Source organism: Lithobates pipiens, unplaced genomic scaffold (assembly GCF_037356315.1).
Source record: "Lithobates pipiens isolate NorthernLeopardFrog02 unplaced genomic scaffold, aLitPip1_a1.2 Scaffold_23, whole genome shotgun sequence".
Lineage (NCBI taxonomy): Eukaryota > Metazoa > Chordata > Amphibia > Anura > Ranidae > Lithobates > Lithobates pipiens.
Genome location: NW_027507785.1, coordinates 98,469,206 through 98,484,408, shown reverse-complemented (window position 1 = coordinate 98,484,408; position 15,203 = coordinate 98,469,206). Strand labels below are relative to the sequence as shown.

Sequence of the window (15,203 nt, the reverse complement as noted above, 5' to 3'; positions counted from 1 at the left end):
CCATATGCGAGCCCAGGACCAAAAAAGGAGGTGCCACTGCGTAGAGGGGAGGGTGCAGAGCGGACTCACGTCAGCTCTCCTGCCCTCCTTGTTAATGACCCGGAAAACAACATGTTTGACCATCCTCTCGTTGCTCCCTGGCCAGCATACTCGGGAAAGAATGTAATGCAATGTGATCTGCATTACATTACATTCAGTGAGGCACAGGGGATGATGTCTCATTAATGAGAATCTGTCACAAAAAAAACCACATGGGGACTTTGTCCCTTATGTGATTAAAAAAATATATATATCTATAATTTCATTGTAAAAAATGTAAGCTAAACCCAAACACATAAATTCCCCTAAAAAAGAATAGGCACGTACAAATGCACACGTCGGGGGCGCCTATGCACGAAAACGCTGATTACGACACACGTTACATAGCGCATGCTGGAGTGAGAGCAATATTTCTAGCAGCAGACTTCCTTCATAACACTAAACTGATGACTTGTAGGGGGCTTTAAAAGTGCCAACTATGGAAAATATAGGGTACTGAAGTTTCACAGGCACACTTAAATTTGAAGTTTAGATATGTCGGGAATCTTTTTACTCGTCACAACTTCATTTTTTATATTTTACCAAAAAACTGGGTCATTTTTTGCGTTTGTGTGCCCTAATAACTTTAGTGTATTTTTTTACTGAAATGTTGCGTTTCGTAGACCTTTGTGGTAAAATGGTGTGACATAAAAAATAGGAATTACCACCATTTCATTCTCTAGCATGTCTGCTTTCAGAAAATATATATGTTTTGGGGGGGGTATGTAATCTTTAGGCCTAAAATGATTTTAAGCATGTGTGCAAAAAAAAAAAAAAAATGCAAAAATGGCTCTGGCAGGAAAAGAGTCACGTCTTTCAGAAGGTGGACAAAGATTTACACAAAAGCATTTCTCAGCAGTCACATTATATTACATTTTAGAAACGTGATTAAAAGAATGTCACATGAAATTTAATGGAACTATGTCCCATCAATATAAATTAATCTGAAAGCTGGTAACACTTACCAGAGAATCCTCTTCCTCTACCTGGAGGTGGAGGCATTGGTCCAAAGGGTCGCGGGTACACAGCAGCAGGGTAAAAAGGCATGACGGGTGGAGGCGGGAATGGCAGTGGGTGGCTCTGTCTTGTAAAGTGTAGCCCTTCAAGGATACTTTGTCTCATCTTGTCTACTTTGGCAGCTTGTTCTGCCTGCACCAAATAAGGAGAACAATGGATTAGAAAGGACCAGTAGGAAGTCCAAGTACAATATTCCCCATGCACACGTTCAAGAAACTGGCTGTTCAGTAGGTGCAGGTTGCTGTAATTACCATAGGCTGGAAACCGTGGATGATCAAAGTGAAGAAATGCCATCAGCATGCCAAGGATTCCTCAACAGGGTCCAACCATTTTTGTGGTCACATGATAAATATACAGCAACGCTACAGAGCCATGCAGGGTCCCTTCGTCAGTGATGTATGTTTATCACGTGACCACGAAAATAAAGCTTTGGCCCTTTTGGAGGAATACTTGGTGTGCTGATGACATTTCTTCACTGGGACCAGAAGAAAGTCACATTACACAAAGGTTTAAGACTACTATCACACTGGGGCCACGCCGTGTTAGCAGTAAAGCACTGCTTGTTTTAGCGGCACTTTACGGCTGTTAGCATGGCGCTTTTAAACCCTGCTAGCGGCTGAAGAGTTAAAACCGCCCGAGTTGCGGCGCTTCCGATGCATTCCAATGGGTGGGGTTGTTTAGAAGTGCTGCATACACCGCTCCCAAACCGACCCAGAGATGCTGCTTGCAGGACTTTTGTAACGTCCCGCAAGCGAACCGCCCCAGTGTGAAAGCACTCGGGCTTTCACACTGGGGTGGCATGGGAGGCTGTTTTCAGGTGCTTTACATGCGCTATTGTTAGCGCGAAAACGCCTGAAAAACGCGCTCAGTGTGAAAGTAGCCTTAAAGACGTGCGCACCATGAGTAATCATACTAACATATTGCAATGGCAGAAAGGAATCCTGAAATTAAACCGGTCAACATATTTTGCGGTATAAGGCTCCATGCAGAGTTGAAAGTATAATGAATCCATGCCATGTTGGCCTATCTGTCCATTACCACATAGTATGGGGCACAGAAGAGACTTACAGCTGACAGAAAATATTTCTAATTGATGTTCCAGCACGACTGTCTCTGCCAATCCCAATAATCACCAGTATGACCAGTAGAATCACATGTCCTGGATCCTCTTCAGAGTCATGCACTGGATTTTGTTGTGGGTCAGCGACATAGAAAAGTTATGAAGACAAAGAGCCAGACAAAGTATTGCATGAGGTCAGCAATGCTGATCTCAATAGGTGAAGATACCATGCCCGCAATCCCACTAATATTTATCACAGAGGGTGTGTTGAAGCAAAGAGACTGCATTTAAAGAATATGGCCATTATAAATCGATTAGAGCACCTTTTTTAAACACTGTAGTTCCTGTGGACAGCAGATCTACCATCTACCCAGATGTTATTTACTCTACTTGAGCTATCTATGCCAATACCTGGATGGGTTGCAAGGAGGGGATCTATGTTTTAACCAGTTCCCATCCGGCCCATCAGATTGATGGCTGGGTGGACATCATATGATGTCGTCCTGGTCACGCCCCAAAGGTGCGCAGTGGTTGGTGGTGAGCGGTGTCCCCCAGACACAGCGCATCGTTGATCAGGGTAAACTACATTGGCTCTTTACCATGTGATCACCTGTGTCCAATCACAGCTGATCCCATATAAACACATGCCGGTTATGTGCATTTCCTTTTCTCTGCACTGTCACTGTGTGAGGAAAGGAAAGCTGATAACCAGCTTTCCTGTGACAGCAGACTTTTACACTGATAATCAGGCCACTGAACATCAGTGCCAATCAGTGCAGCAGATCAGTGTCCATCAAGAAGATGAAGAAAATTACTGATTTGCAAAATTTTATAACCGAAACAGAAAAGGTTTGTTTTTTTCAAAATGTTGTATCTTTTTTTGTTTGTTTAGCAAAAAATAAGAAACCCAGTGGTGATCAAATACCACCAAAAGAAAGCTCCATTTGTGTGAAAAAAATGTCATTTGGGTATAGTGCTGCATGACTGCGCAAATGTCAGTGTGACAGCACTGAAAACTGGCCCGGGCAGGAAGGGGGTTATAAATCGTGGCATGTAAAAGGAACATTACATGACTTACCTTGTGCTCTGGTCACATACCTGACCATCGCAGAGGTCAATTAGTGAGGCCTTTTCCCTGGTAGCTTTAATATACTTGGACTGAAGCAATTTTCCATCAAAATACATCCAAGGGCAGCAGTGTTCCCAAGGGATAGGCTGTCCACAAGCATCATTGGCAAGCAGCGCCATGTCCACTCCGCTCATGAACAGGGCAGACAGCTGAATACCTCTTGGGTCCAAATTTTCGATCTAAAAACCACAAGTTTTATGTTAGAATGCTCACTCAAAATCAATGCAATTATAATGAGAACAATTTTTCTATTAATACAATTTTTTTTATGTTTTTAAAAATATATGTAAACTTGATTACTAAGCCCATATATAAGCTTTAGCATGTTTTAATCCAATTTAAAAATATTGAAATTAACTCTGCAGTATTTGTTATCATAGCTGGTGATCCTGCCATGATGGTCCTTGCTCAGGCAGGTGTTATAGCAGGAGAGCTCTGTCCACGTTTTTCATTTTTGCTCCTGTGTTAACACCCTGTTACAGGGCATACATTTATATTGGGGTCTATACACCAATGTAATAATTCGTACCTTGAGTTCCTGGAGTTGTTCAGGCTCATACAGTTTGGGTGACAGTGCCTGGGAGAGGAAGGCATCAAGCTCCTGGCGCCGAAGTATTCTGATGCCCGGCCATTGCACCATATAGCTGCAAAACAAATGTGTGTGAGCCACATTCCAAAAAGACATAACATGCATGATATTAAAGTGATTCTGTGGCTTATTCCTGCAATAAGACCGTACATACTTAAAAGGTATGTGGTGAACGCCTGTGCCTTTCAGCTCTGCAGCCTTTGGCAAAGTCTTTAACATTTATCTAACTTCTGGGAGGGTTTAATGCCCGTGTCCTACACAGTGCCAGCTTCCTTCCTCCAACCTCTATGTCATTACAAGACTGGGCAGTGATGTAGGGGTTGGCAGGAAGTTTGAAGGCACATTGTGGGGAAATTGAGGCATTTTGAGACTCACAGTGTAAGATACTTAGAGTGTTAAATGTGGTACACTTGCCAGAGGCTGTAGCATTCAGAGGCATCTAATCCCACTAACAAATAGAAAATTGAGCTTTCTTTAAAATGAAACTTATTGTAAAAAATTATACTAGTGTATGGGCAGCATAAGCTGGGAGCACAGCAGGACCGACCCTCTCTTTCTAGAATCAGCCATGTTATGTTGCAACCACCAAGTGGAAATGCAACGTAGCTCAGAGTACGAAGCAAGGCCTCAGGTACTTTTAAACCCAACTGCTGGGTAGGGTCAAATGGCTGGGGGTGACCAAGTCATTGCAGGCAAACAACAGGAACAGACAAATTGAAGTTCCACGTGACTTTTCTAAGCTGAAGCAGCAGTCGGGATTCTCTCTCTGTGATGAATGGCAGGAGAAAGAAAGGATCAGTGCCCTTCACAGAGTGGATGATGTTAACGCTAAACCCCTTCATGCTAAATCCTTCTGTGGCAGAGCTGGCAGTAATGGGAAACTTGACCAAGTACAATAGTGAGAAAGCTCCCTATGCTCCAGTCCAAACAGCTTACTCAACAGAGTGAATCTTCAGGGACAATAATACAAGCACTGGAGGTAATGCATGGCTCTGGACCTGGAGTGTTACCCGGCTAGCTTTGACCCATACACAGAGGTGTGAAAAGTGCCACATGCAGAACCCAGTGCCTGAAGGTCACATTCCAGGGTAGCTGCAGTTGGCACTGGGTATTCCATTCCAAAGTCAAGCTAAAGATCAGTTCAAGCAGCGATGAGGTCCGGGTTTGGAGGTGAGGTAAAACAAAAGAAAAAAAAAAAAAAAAAAAACACAACATGGTTAGACTCCTCAAGAGAGCTGAGGAAAATATATCTATCCTCCTAGGATATCACAAAATAACTGAGGCATGCTGGACTGTAAGGTGTTATCCAAGGCTGGCCAAATGTTTTTTGTTTGGCAATTCTCTTGTAGGAAGCAGTATAACCCAACAGTTGGTTCTCATTAGCCACATAGGTAAACGTTTTGTTTTCCAGTGCAGGCTGGTGTCCGTCTTGGATGGGGTTGGGGGGGGGGGGGGGGGGGGTGCATTTTTACAATGCAAGGCATCATTTATCTTTTAATAATATGTGTGTGTGTTTATTAAAGTATCTAAAATATCAGAGGGACGCTGCATTCATTTTTATGCATAGAAAAACAAGAAGTGAGAGAGGGCTAAAGAGCAGAAACTGTCACACACAGCAATTTTCCACCACTGCCATCTGTGTTCCCAGTGAACAGAGAAAACAATAGTTTACTTTGTGCCTTTGAGGAAATGAGTGTTTTTCTAATGCAGAAAATTTCCAGTCTCTGTACACTTGTGCGCAAGCCTTAAATGGATGTTAAAGAAAAACTTTTCTCCAGGTGGGTCCATCAGTATTCAACAACCCTGGCAATACAAATGAATAACCAACATTTTCTTATTACACATACACCAAGTGCATCATCATAAGGAATACATGGGCAGTCACTCACCGTAATACACAGCAGAGCACCATAAGATGAGTGGGCACATTAGCAGGATTAAGCATGGCAGGTGTGTCAGATCTCATACAGGCCAGAAAAGCTCTCATCCTACGGTTCTTGTCCTCAACTGCTTTGCCCAACCACAGCTTCTTTAGATTAGGGCAGGTCCATTCCCTAAAGGCAAGGGCTTCCACCAGCTCTGGTGTCTGAGGTGACTTTCCCTTGTAGGCTGCCCACTCCTTAATGATGACTGGGTAATCTGTATGACAAAATAAAACAAAAATGTATATTGGGTACAACATTCGATCTTTCATTATATTCCTAATTATATTTACATTTTTTTCCCCAATTGAATCTGTTTATTTCAGTTTTGAACAGCAGTAGAAAGCACGTACAGCTCAATAAAGAACAAAACATCAAGTAATCAGTGGTGTATTGTAACAAATATAGATGGGCAATGTCTGTCACATACAAATGTTACAATAATGAAAGCAACAGTAATGGTCATCATATCACGGCTTAGATGGCATAGATACTTAAGAGTAGTGTATGTAAACCATGGAGTGTAATTGGTGACCCTAACATTTACCCCACCCCTACCTAAACTGGGGAGAAGGAGAGCTCATAATGAATTAGATATGACATTTATGTAAACAGTGTGTCACTGAAAGTAGGGCTGCATCTATCGATTATTTTTATAATCAATTTGTTGGCCGATTGTTTTGATTAATCAGATAACCTTAAAAAAGGTGTGGTGTATAATTATTCTTAAATATCTTTTCACAAGTTGTCAGGTACTTACTGACATGTACGGATGGTGTACTGAGCTGTATGTGTGCTGCGCTGTATTTCCTGATATGTAACAAAATAATGCAGTCTGTACGCAGGCCAACTAAATTGGCTGACCAACTAATTGATTATGAAAATAGTTGACAACCAATTTCGTAATCAATTAGTTGTCAATCGATTAGTTGTTTCAGCCCTACTTGAAAGCAACAACTTCTGAACTGATTTCACAATATAAATCGTCAAGAATAAACTAAGAAGAAAAGGGAAAAAGGAAGAGAGGTGTTGAGAGCAGTTGGGGTGGGACTTTATTATGCTTCAGTCCTTTGGTGAGAGATACTGCATACCAGAATTATATTTTTAAATGTAGATTTGTCAGTGCTTCTGTTATCAACTGTCTTTACACACTGAAAGTAGGATTGGTTAAGGAAGAAATAAACAGGATAAACAGAACCACCGCCGGCCGTCAATCTGCTATAGGCTGGGCGAGAATGGTCAACATAATTTTAATAATGAGTGAAATAAGTATTTAACCCCTTCACAAAAAAAATTGACTTGGTATTTTGTGGCAATCACAGAGGTCAGACATTTTTTATAGTTGGCAACCAGGTTTACACACCAGATTTGCACACATCTCAGGAGGGATTTTGTCACACTCCTCTTTGCAGATCCTCTCCAAGTCATTAAGGTTTCGAGGCTGATGTTTGACAACTCGAACCTTCAGCTCCCTCTAGGTATTTTTTATGGGATTAAGGTCTGGAGACTGGTTAGACCACTCCAGGACCTTAACATGCTTCTTCTTGAGCCACTCCTTTGTTGCCTTGGGTTTGTGTTTTGGGTCATTGTCATGCTGAAATACCCATCCACAACCCATTTTCAATAGAGGTTCTCACCCAAGATTTGACGGTACAAGGCCCCGACCATCGTTCCCGTTGAGGCGGTGAAGTTGTCCATCACCCTTCCAAAGCATAATGTTTCCACCTTCATGTTTTTTAATTTAATTGTTTTTTATTGAAAAAGAGATTTAATTTGTACATACATAAATAAAACATGATTTTCCAAACATAGAGGAAATGTACATATCAACAAAGAATACAGAGTTTTACTTCCAAAGATATTACTTAGCGCCAATGGCGTAGCCATACCCGACCCTCTAATTGTCGCTAGCACACCTGTAAGACTATCCCCTCCTCCCCCCCATAACCCTGTTCTTCGAACACACGCTGCTAAATCCAATCAAGCCTATTTGGCTAGCCGATAGCGGAGTGGCGAATCCATTCAGGAACAGAAATAAGGAGCTTCCAGTAGGCTCCCAGACCGCGCCAGGCCTGATACCAATAGGTGCGCCCTAGATCCTATCCTCCGCTATCTCGTCTAGGGGGTAGCCGATGTCCCTCAACCATGGATTCCATAGCAGCTTGAATTTTTTAAGGTTATTTTGTCTAATATACATTGCCCGTTCTCACCAAATTATAGAATTGATGGCATTTATCCATGCTTGCAGTGCTGGAGGATTCTTTGCCTGCCAATTCATCGCAATTAAACGTCTGGCCTGATACAGGCATCTTAATATAGATATTTTTGTTACAGCAGAGATTCCACCCCTTTCCATAATCCCTAATAGACAAGTCCTAGCTTCAGGTTCTAAGGTGATGTTAAAGATCCTATTAATTCTGTGTACAATTTCTATCCAGTACCGGTAGTTTTGGGCACTTCCATACCATATGAAGCAGATCCCCTGGTGCTCCACATCTAGGGCACTCCCCGTTAGACTTTCTACTTATCCTCCGCATTTTTTTGGGGGTGTAGTATGCCCTATATAGAAAGAGCTTGTGGGACATACGCTGCGATGGGGAGATAGACACCAGGTTCCCCTGTGCTAGGATCTCGTCCCATTGTTCCTGCTCAATTGGTCCCAGGTCTTCCTCCCATCCCCTCCTACTCTTATCCGGTCCCTCTCCATTCAAAACTTTATCCCTGAGTTTTGTATATAGGCTAGAGATTTGGCCCTTTGTTTGTCCTTGCTCGAGGAATCTCTGTAACAGGGGATTCTTTGTCCTCTCAATAATAAGTGTGCCATACTGTGAATGTATCCCATGCCTCACTTGCAAATATATATAAAATGTTTTATTGGAGATGCCGAATTCCTGGCGAAGGTCTTCAAAAGATTTTATAGTGTTCCCCTGATAGAGATGCACCAGTCTTCTAATCCCCCTCCTCTCCCACTCCAGGGACCGGGCTATACTATTTAATTCGGCCAGTTCTCCGTTGTTCCATAGGGGGGTATACTCGGTTACCCCCCCATAGGCCAAGAGTTGCTTAGCTATCTGCCATACTTTCCTCACCAAAGCATTGGTGGGGCATTTACAAGCAAATGAGTTAGCCTCCAGGACTTCAGCTAGAGTTCTATGATATGCATTGTTAATCATCAATTTGTGGTTTGGGCAGCCACCCTCTTCCAGTCCAGCCCCAGTCAAATGCTGGAGCTGGGCTGATAGAAAGTATGTTCTTAAATGTGGCATCGCTACTCCTCCCTTTTCCACAGGGAGCTGCAGCGTCCGCAGCCGAATCCGAGGCTGTCTCTTTTTCCATATTAATTCTCGAATTAATCCCTCCAGTCTGTTAAACCATTTCTGGTTGATCCAGACTGGGGAGTTGTGGAGGATATATAGGATCTGTGGCTGCCAAATCATTTTTACTAAGTTACAACGCCCCGCTACCGACAGGGGAAGGCAACACCAGCTATTGACCTTCTGCTTCAGCTTTGCCAGTAATGGTACCAAATTCTCCTCAACATACCGGTCTATCTCTCTGGGAATCCAGACACCCAAGTATTTCAGCTTAGGTACCACTTCTAGTCCCTCGACTATAGACGATGTTTGGTCTTCAAACTCCGATAGTGGCATAAGGGCTGATTTACTCCAATTGATGACCAAGCCTGATTGCTGCCCAAATTCATCCATCAGCCGTACTACACTATTCAGAGTGAAGCGCACATCGTCAAGAAAAAAACAAGACGTCGTCTGCAAACAAAGCCAGCTTCTCCTCCTCCAGTCCGCGCCGGAATCCCCGGATGTCCGAGCGTGACCTCGCCATCACAGCCAGGGGTTCCATAGCTAGCACGAACAGGAGGGGAGACAACGGGCATCCCTGCCTCGTACCCCTTTCTAGGTAGAACACTTCAGAAAATAGGGTCCCCATTTTAATCTTGGCCCTGGGTCCCCTGTATAGTAGTTTTACCCATTGGATAAATTGGGGGCCAAAGCCAAAACGTTCCAATACGCCCCAGAGGTAGTCCCACTCCAGGCTGTCGAAAGCCTTAGTAGCATCCAAAGCTAATATGGCACCTGGGTTGTCGCTATCTCTAGGTATTTGTAAATTTAGAAAAACCCTCCTAATATTAGTATTAGTTGTTCTGCCCGGGATAAACCCGGACTGGTCTGGATGTATTAATTTATGTATACAGCTATTTAACCGAGTTGCTAGGACCTTGGCTAAAATTTTTATATCTGAGCATAGCAGAGATATCGGCCGGTATGACGAGACCTCTTGTTGGTCCTTCCCCTCTTTAAGAATTAAGGTGATATTAGCCTCGCGCATTGAAGCGGGGAGTTCCCCCGCCTCTAATGCATAGTTTAGCGTTTCCAGTAGTGCCGGCATCAGCTGTTCGCTGTATCGCTTATAAATTTCCACTGGAAGGCCATCGGGACCAGGAGATTTACAATTGGGCATACTGTTCATTGCGCATTTTAGTTCTTCCAAAGTAAGTGGTAAATCTAGATTCAATTTATCCTGGTCTAAAAGCACGGGAATATCTGTTTGCTGCAAAAAATTAGTGGCCAGACCCTCCCGACCCTGTGTGGTTGATTTGTATAAGGTTCTGTAATAATCACCCAGTACCTTCATAACCTCGGAGGGCCTAAAGACAAGGTCACCCTTCTGTGTTTTAATTGCCTGTATTCCTGTGGGGGGGGCTATTGGTTCGAGTCAATAAAGAAAGAGCTCGACCCACCTTCTCCCCTTCGCCAAAATAATATTGGCGTTGGAAAATACGTTGATTTTCTACCCTTTTTAGAAGTGCCATTTTATATATCTGTTGGTTATCTTCCCAAGTCTGTTGTTTCCCCGGCGATGGATCCTCCACAAACTCTCTCTCAGCGTGAATAACATCATTTAGAATTTTCCCCTCTTGGTCTCGGGATTCCCGTTTTGTTATTGCAATATTCTGTATGAGTGTTCCTCTAAGAAAGGCTTTTAGGGAATCCCAAACCATTCCAGATGCCGCTGTCCCCCTGTTAGTCTGGAGAAATTCCCCTATTTGATCCCCTAAAAGGTTGGATCTATCAATTAGTTCCAGTCAAGCGGGGTTTATTCTCCACTCTCTCAGTGGGACGCACTCTCCCGTGTTCAAAGTTATAACCAAAGGGGAATGGTCTGAGATCCCCCGTACCCCGTATTCTATGTCTACCACCACTCCCACTGCCTCATTGTTCCCCAAGCCCATATCTATTCTTGATAGCGTCTGGTGGGTACTAGAAAAACAGGAATACTGCCTATCCTGGGGGTGTCGCATACGCCAGATGTCTCTTAAACCAACTTCCAGTAGAAGTTCGTGTAATCGACCTGTTCTATTCCCAGTTGGACAAGGGAATCTATCTAGGCGTTTATCTATAGTTTCATTGAAATCACCAGCAATTATCCATGGGACACCCATTTTGCCCAGACTGAACATGAGAAATGTATCCATAACCTCTAGTTTGAAAGGAGGGGGTATATAGATATTTGCTAGAATACATTCTTGCCCAGCCACCTGGCAGTGCAAGAAAACAAATCTCCCCTCCCCATCTATCTGGGACTCTACATAAAAAATCCGTGCCCTTCCATACCAACACACTCACGCCGCGGGAGTACTTCCACCTTCATGTTTAACTATGGGGAAGGTATTCTTGAGGTCATAGGCAGCATTCCTCATCCTCCAAACACAGCCTATTGAGTTAATGCTAAAGAGCTTGATTTTAGTCTCATCTGACCACAAGACTTTCACCCAGTTCCCCGAATGATTCAGATGTTCATTAGCAATCTTCCGATGGGCCTGTACATGTGCTTTTTTGAGCAGGAGGACCTTGTGGGTGCTACAGGATTTCAGTCCTTCACGGCATAGCAAGTGTGTTACCAATTGTTTTCTTGGCGACTATGGTCCCAGCTGCTTTGAGATCATTGATAAGATTCTCCTGTGTAGTTCTGGGCCGATTCCTCACCATTCCCATGAGCATTGAAACTCCATGAGGTGAGATCTTGCATGGAGCCTCAGACCGAGGGAGATTGACAGTTATTTTGTGTTTCTTCCATTTGCGAATAATCGCACCCACAGTTGTCACCCTCTCACCAAGCTGCTTAGAGATGGTCCCGTAGCCCATTCCAGCCTTGTGTAGGTCTACACTCTTGTCACTGACATCATTGGATAGCTCTTTGGTCTTGGCCATAGAGAGATTGGAAGCTGATTGATTGCTTCTGTGGATGGGTGTCTTTTATAAAAGGTAACAAGCTGAGATTAGGAGCACTCCCTTTAAGGAGGCATTTAAAATCAGCAGGAGATCAAATACTTTTTCCCCTCACTGTAAGCGTTATAACTAAAGGGTTGATGGGCAAGGTATGTCTTTTTGCTGATAATACAAAGGTGTGCAATAGGGTTGATATCCCTGGAGGTGTCTAACATGGAATATGATTTGGCATTGCTGGAAGATTGGTCAAAGTAGTGGAAATTGCAGTTCAATGTTTCTAAATGTAAAATAATGCACCAAGGGAAAGATAATCCCTTGAGTACAACATTGGGGGTATAGTGTTGGCCAGCACTACAGAAAAAAAAGATTTGGGGGCACTTATTTCAGATGATTGCAAAATCTTTAGGGAGACCTCATTAAGACCCCTTTCACACTGAGGAGCTTTTCAGGCGTTTTAAGCGCCTCTCATGCCTCCCCAGTGTGAAAGCCTGAGTGCTTTCACACTGGGGCGGTGTGCTTGCAGGAGGGGTAAAAAAAAAGTCCTGCAAGCAGCATCTTTGGGGTGGTGCATAGTGTATACACCGCTCCCAAAATGCCCTGCCCATTGAAACGACTAGGCAGCGCTGCCAAAGCACCTGCAAAGCGATCCTGCAGCACTGCAAAATGGACGCTTTTAACCCTTTCTTCAGCCGCTAGCAGGGGTTAAATGCGCCCCAGTGTGAAAGTAGCCTTAGAATACTGGGTCCAGGTCTAGAGACTTCACTTACAGAAAGATATTGATAAGACAGAAATAGCCACAGACGGGTAACAAAAAAGGTGAAAGGTCTGGGGGAATAAAACATATTAAGAGGGACTTCAGGAACTATATGTACAGTCTGGAGGAAGAAGGGAAAGCGAGACATGACTGAAACCTTTAAAAGCATCACAGGGGTTAAATAAGGTTCTGGAGGGCAGTTTTTTCAATATGAAGCCAAGCTCAAGAACACGGGGACGTGACCTCAAAATAACTGGCGGAAAGTTCAAAAGTAATCTTAGAAAGCATTATTTTACTGAAAGGGTAGTTGATGCTTGGAATAAACTTCCAGCAGAGGTAGTGAGACAGTCAACAGTAAATGGCTTTAACCACTTGCTTACTGGGCACTTAAACACCCTTCCTGCCCAGACCAATTTTCAGCTTTCGGTGCTCTCACACTTTGAATGACAATTACTCAGTCATGCAACACTGTACCCAAATGAATTTTGTGTCCTTTTTTTCCCACAAATAGAGCTTTCTTTTGGTGGTATTTGATCACCTCTGGGGTTTTTATTTTTTGCGCTATAAATGAAAAAAGACCGAAAATTTTGAAAAAAAACGCATATTTCTTTGTTTCTGTGACAGAATTATGCAAATTATTAATTTTTCTTCATAAATTTTGGCCACAATTTATACTGCTACATATCTTTGGTAAAAATAACCCAAATTAGTGGATATTATTTGGTCTTTGTGAAAGTTAGAGAGTCTACAAGCTGTGGTGCGAATCGCACAAAATTGATCACATCTGATGTACTGGTGGCCTATCTCGCTTCTTGTGACCCGAACAAGTCAGGAAAGTACAAATACCCCCCAAATGACCCCTTTTTGGAAAGTAGACATTCCAAGGTATTTAGTAAGAGGCATGGTGAGCTTTTTGATGTTGTTATTTTTTTCCCACAATTCTTTGCAAAATGAAGATTTTTCATTTTCTTTATTTTTCTCCACAAAATTGTCATTGTAATAGGTTAATTCTCTCACGTGGAATGTGTATACCACAAATGACACCCCCCAAAAAATTCTGCTACTCCTCCTGAGTATTACAATACCACATGTGTGGGACTTTTTCACAGCCTGGCCACATAGAGAGGCCCAACATGCAGGGAGCGCCATCACGTGTTCTAGAAGCATAAATTACACATCTAACTTGTTGACTATTTATTACACTTTTGAAGCACCAGGACAATGACACGTGACACTGATGACAGATGGCACTGATACGTGGCAATGATGACACTTATACGTGGCACTGATGACACGTGGCACTGATGACAGATGACACTAATATGTGGCACTGATGACACGTGGCACTAATACGTGGCACTGATGACACGTGGCACTAATACGTGGCACTGATGACACGTGGCACTAATATGTGGCACTGATGACATGTGGCACTGATGACATGTGGCACTAATACGTGGCACTGATGACATGTGGCACTAATACGTGGCACTAATACGTGCCACCGGTGACAGATGGCACTAATACGTGGCACCAATGACGCGTGACACTGATGACAGATGGCACTGATAAGTGGCATTGATGACACGTGACACTGACAACAGATGGCACGTGACACTGACAGGTGGCACTGATACGTGGCACTGATGACAGATGGCACTAATACGTGGCACTGATGACAGATGGCACTATGTGGCACTAATAACACGTGGCACTGACAGATGCCACTTATACGTGGCACTGATGACAGATGGCACTGGCAACAGGTGGCACTGGGGACAGATAGCACTGCGGGCAGGTGGCACTGGGGCGGATGGCACTGGGGCAGGATGGCACTGGGGCAGGATGGCACTGGGGCAGGATGGCACTGGGGCAGGATGGCACTGGGGCAGGATGGCACTGGGGCAGGATGGCACTGGGGCAGGATGGCACTGGGGCAGGATGGCACTGGGGGGGCATGGCACTGGGGGGGCATGGCACTGGGGGGGGCATGGCACTGGGGGGGGTGGCACTGGGGGAGGATGGCTCTGGGGGAGGATGGCACTTTTTTTTAAACTTTTTTTTTTTTATTTTTTTTGTACACTGACGGCTGCTGCAGCCGTTCTTCTCTCCCCTCTCACACGCTGTCTGTGTGAGGAGGGAGAGCGGCGCTGAGAGATGATCTCATATGTTTACATATGAGATCATCTCCCATTGGACACGCCGATCACGCTGTAAACGGCCGCTGTGATTGGCCGTTTACAGCGATCTGTGTTTGCCTGTCCCCGGGGGACACGGCAAACACAGAACTTCCGCGATGCGCGCCCGCGGCGGCGCGCATTGCGGAAGTAAACACCAGGCCGTCCAGGGACGGCCAGGCGAGGGAAGCCGCCCGCCCTAAGGCCGTCATTCGGCTATAGGGCGGGCAGG

At 44.1% G+C, this 15,203-nt stretch overlaps 1 protein-coding gene across 1 annotated transcript in view; it reads right to left on the bottom strand.

The window, feature by feature from the left end:
- The window catches only part of FAM120A (family with sequence similarity 120 member A), a 119,601-nt gene that overhangs the window by 14,906 nt on the left and 89,492 nt on the right, over nucleotides 1-15,203 (bottom strand). Inside the window, exons 11-14 of the mRNA XM_077452097.1 lie at nucleotides 5,763-6,012; nucleotides 3,814-3,928; nucleotides 3,254-3,463; nucleotides 1,044-1,227 (exon numbers count right to left, since the gene is read on the bottom strand). Of these exons, the coding sequence (XP_077308223.1) occupies nucleotides 1,044-1,227; nucleotides 3,254-3,463; nucleotides 3,814-3,928; nucleotides 5,763-6,012 (759 nt within the window). The remainder of the gene's footprint in view (nucleotides 1-1,043; nucleotides 1,228-3,253; nucleotides 3,464-3,813; nucleotides 3,929-5,762; nucleotides 6,013-15,203) is intronic.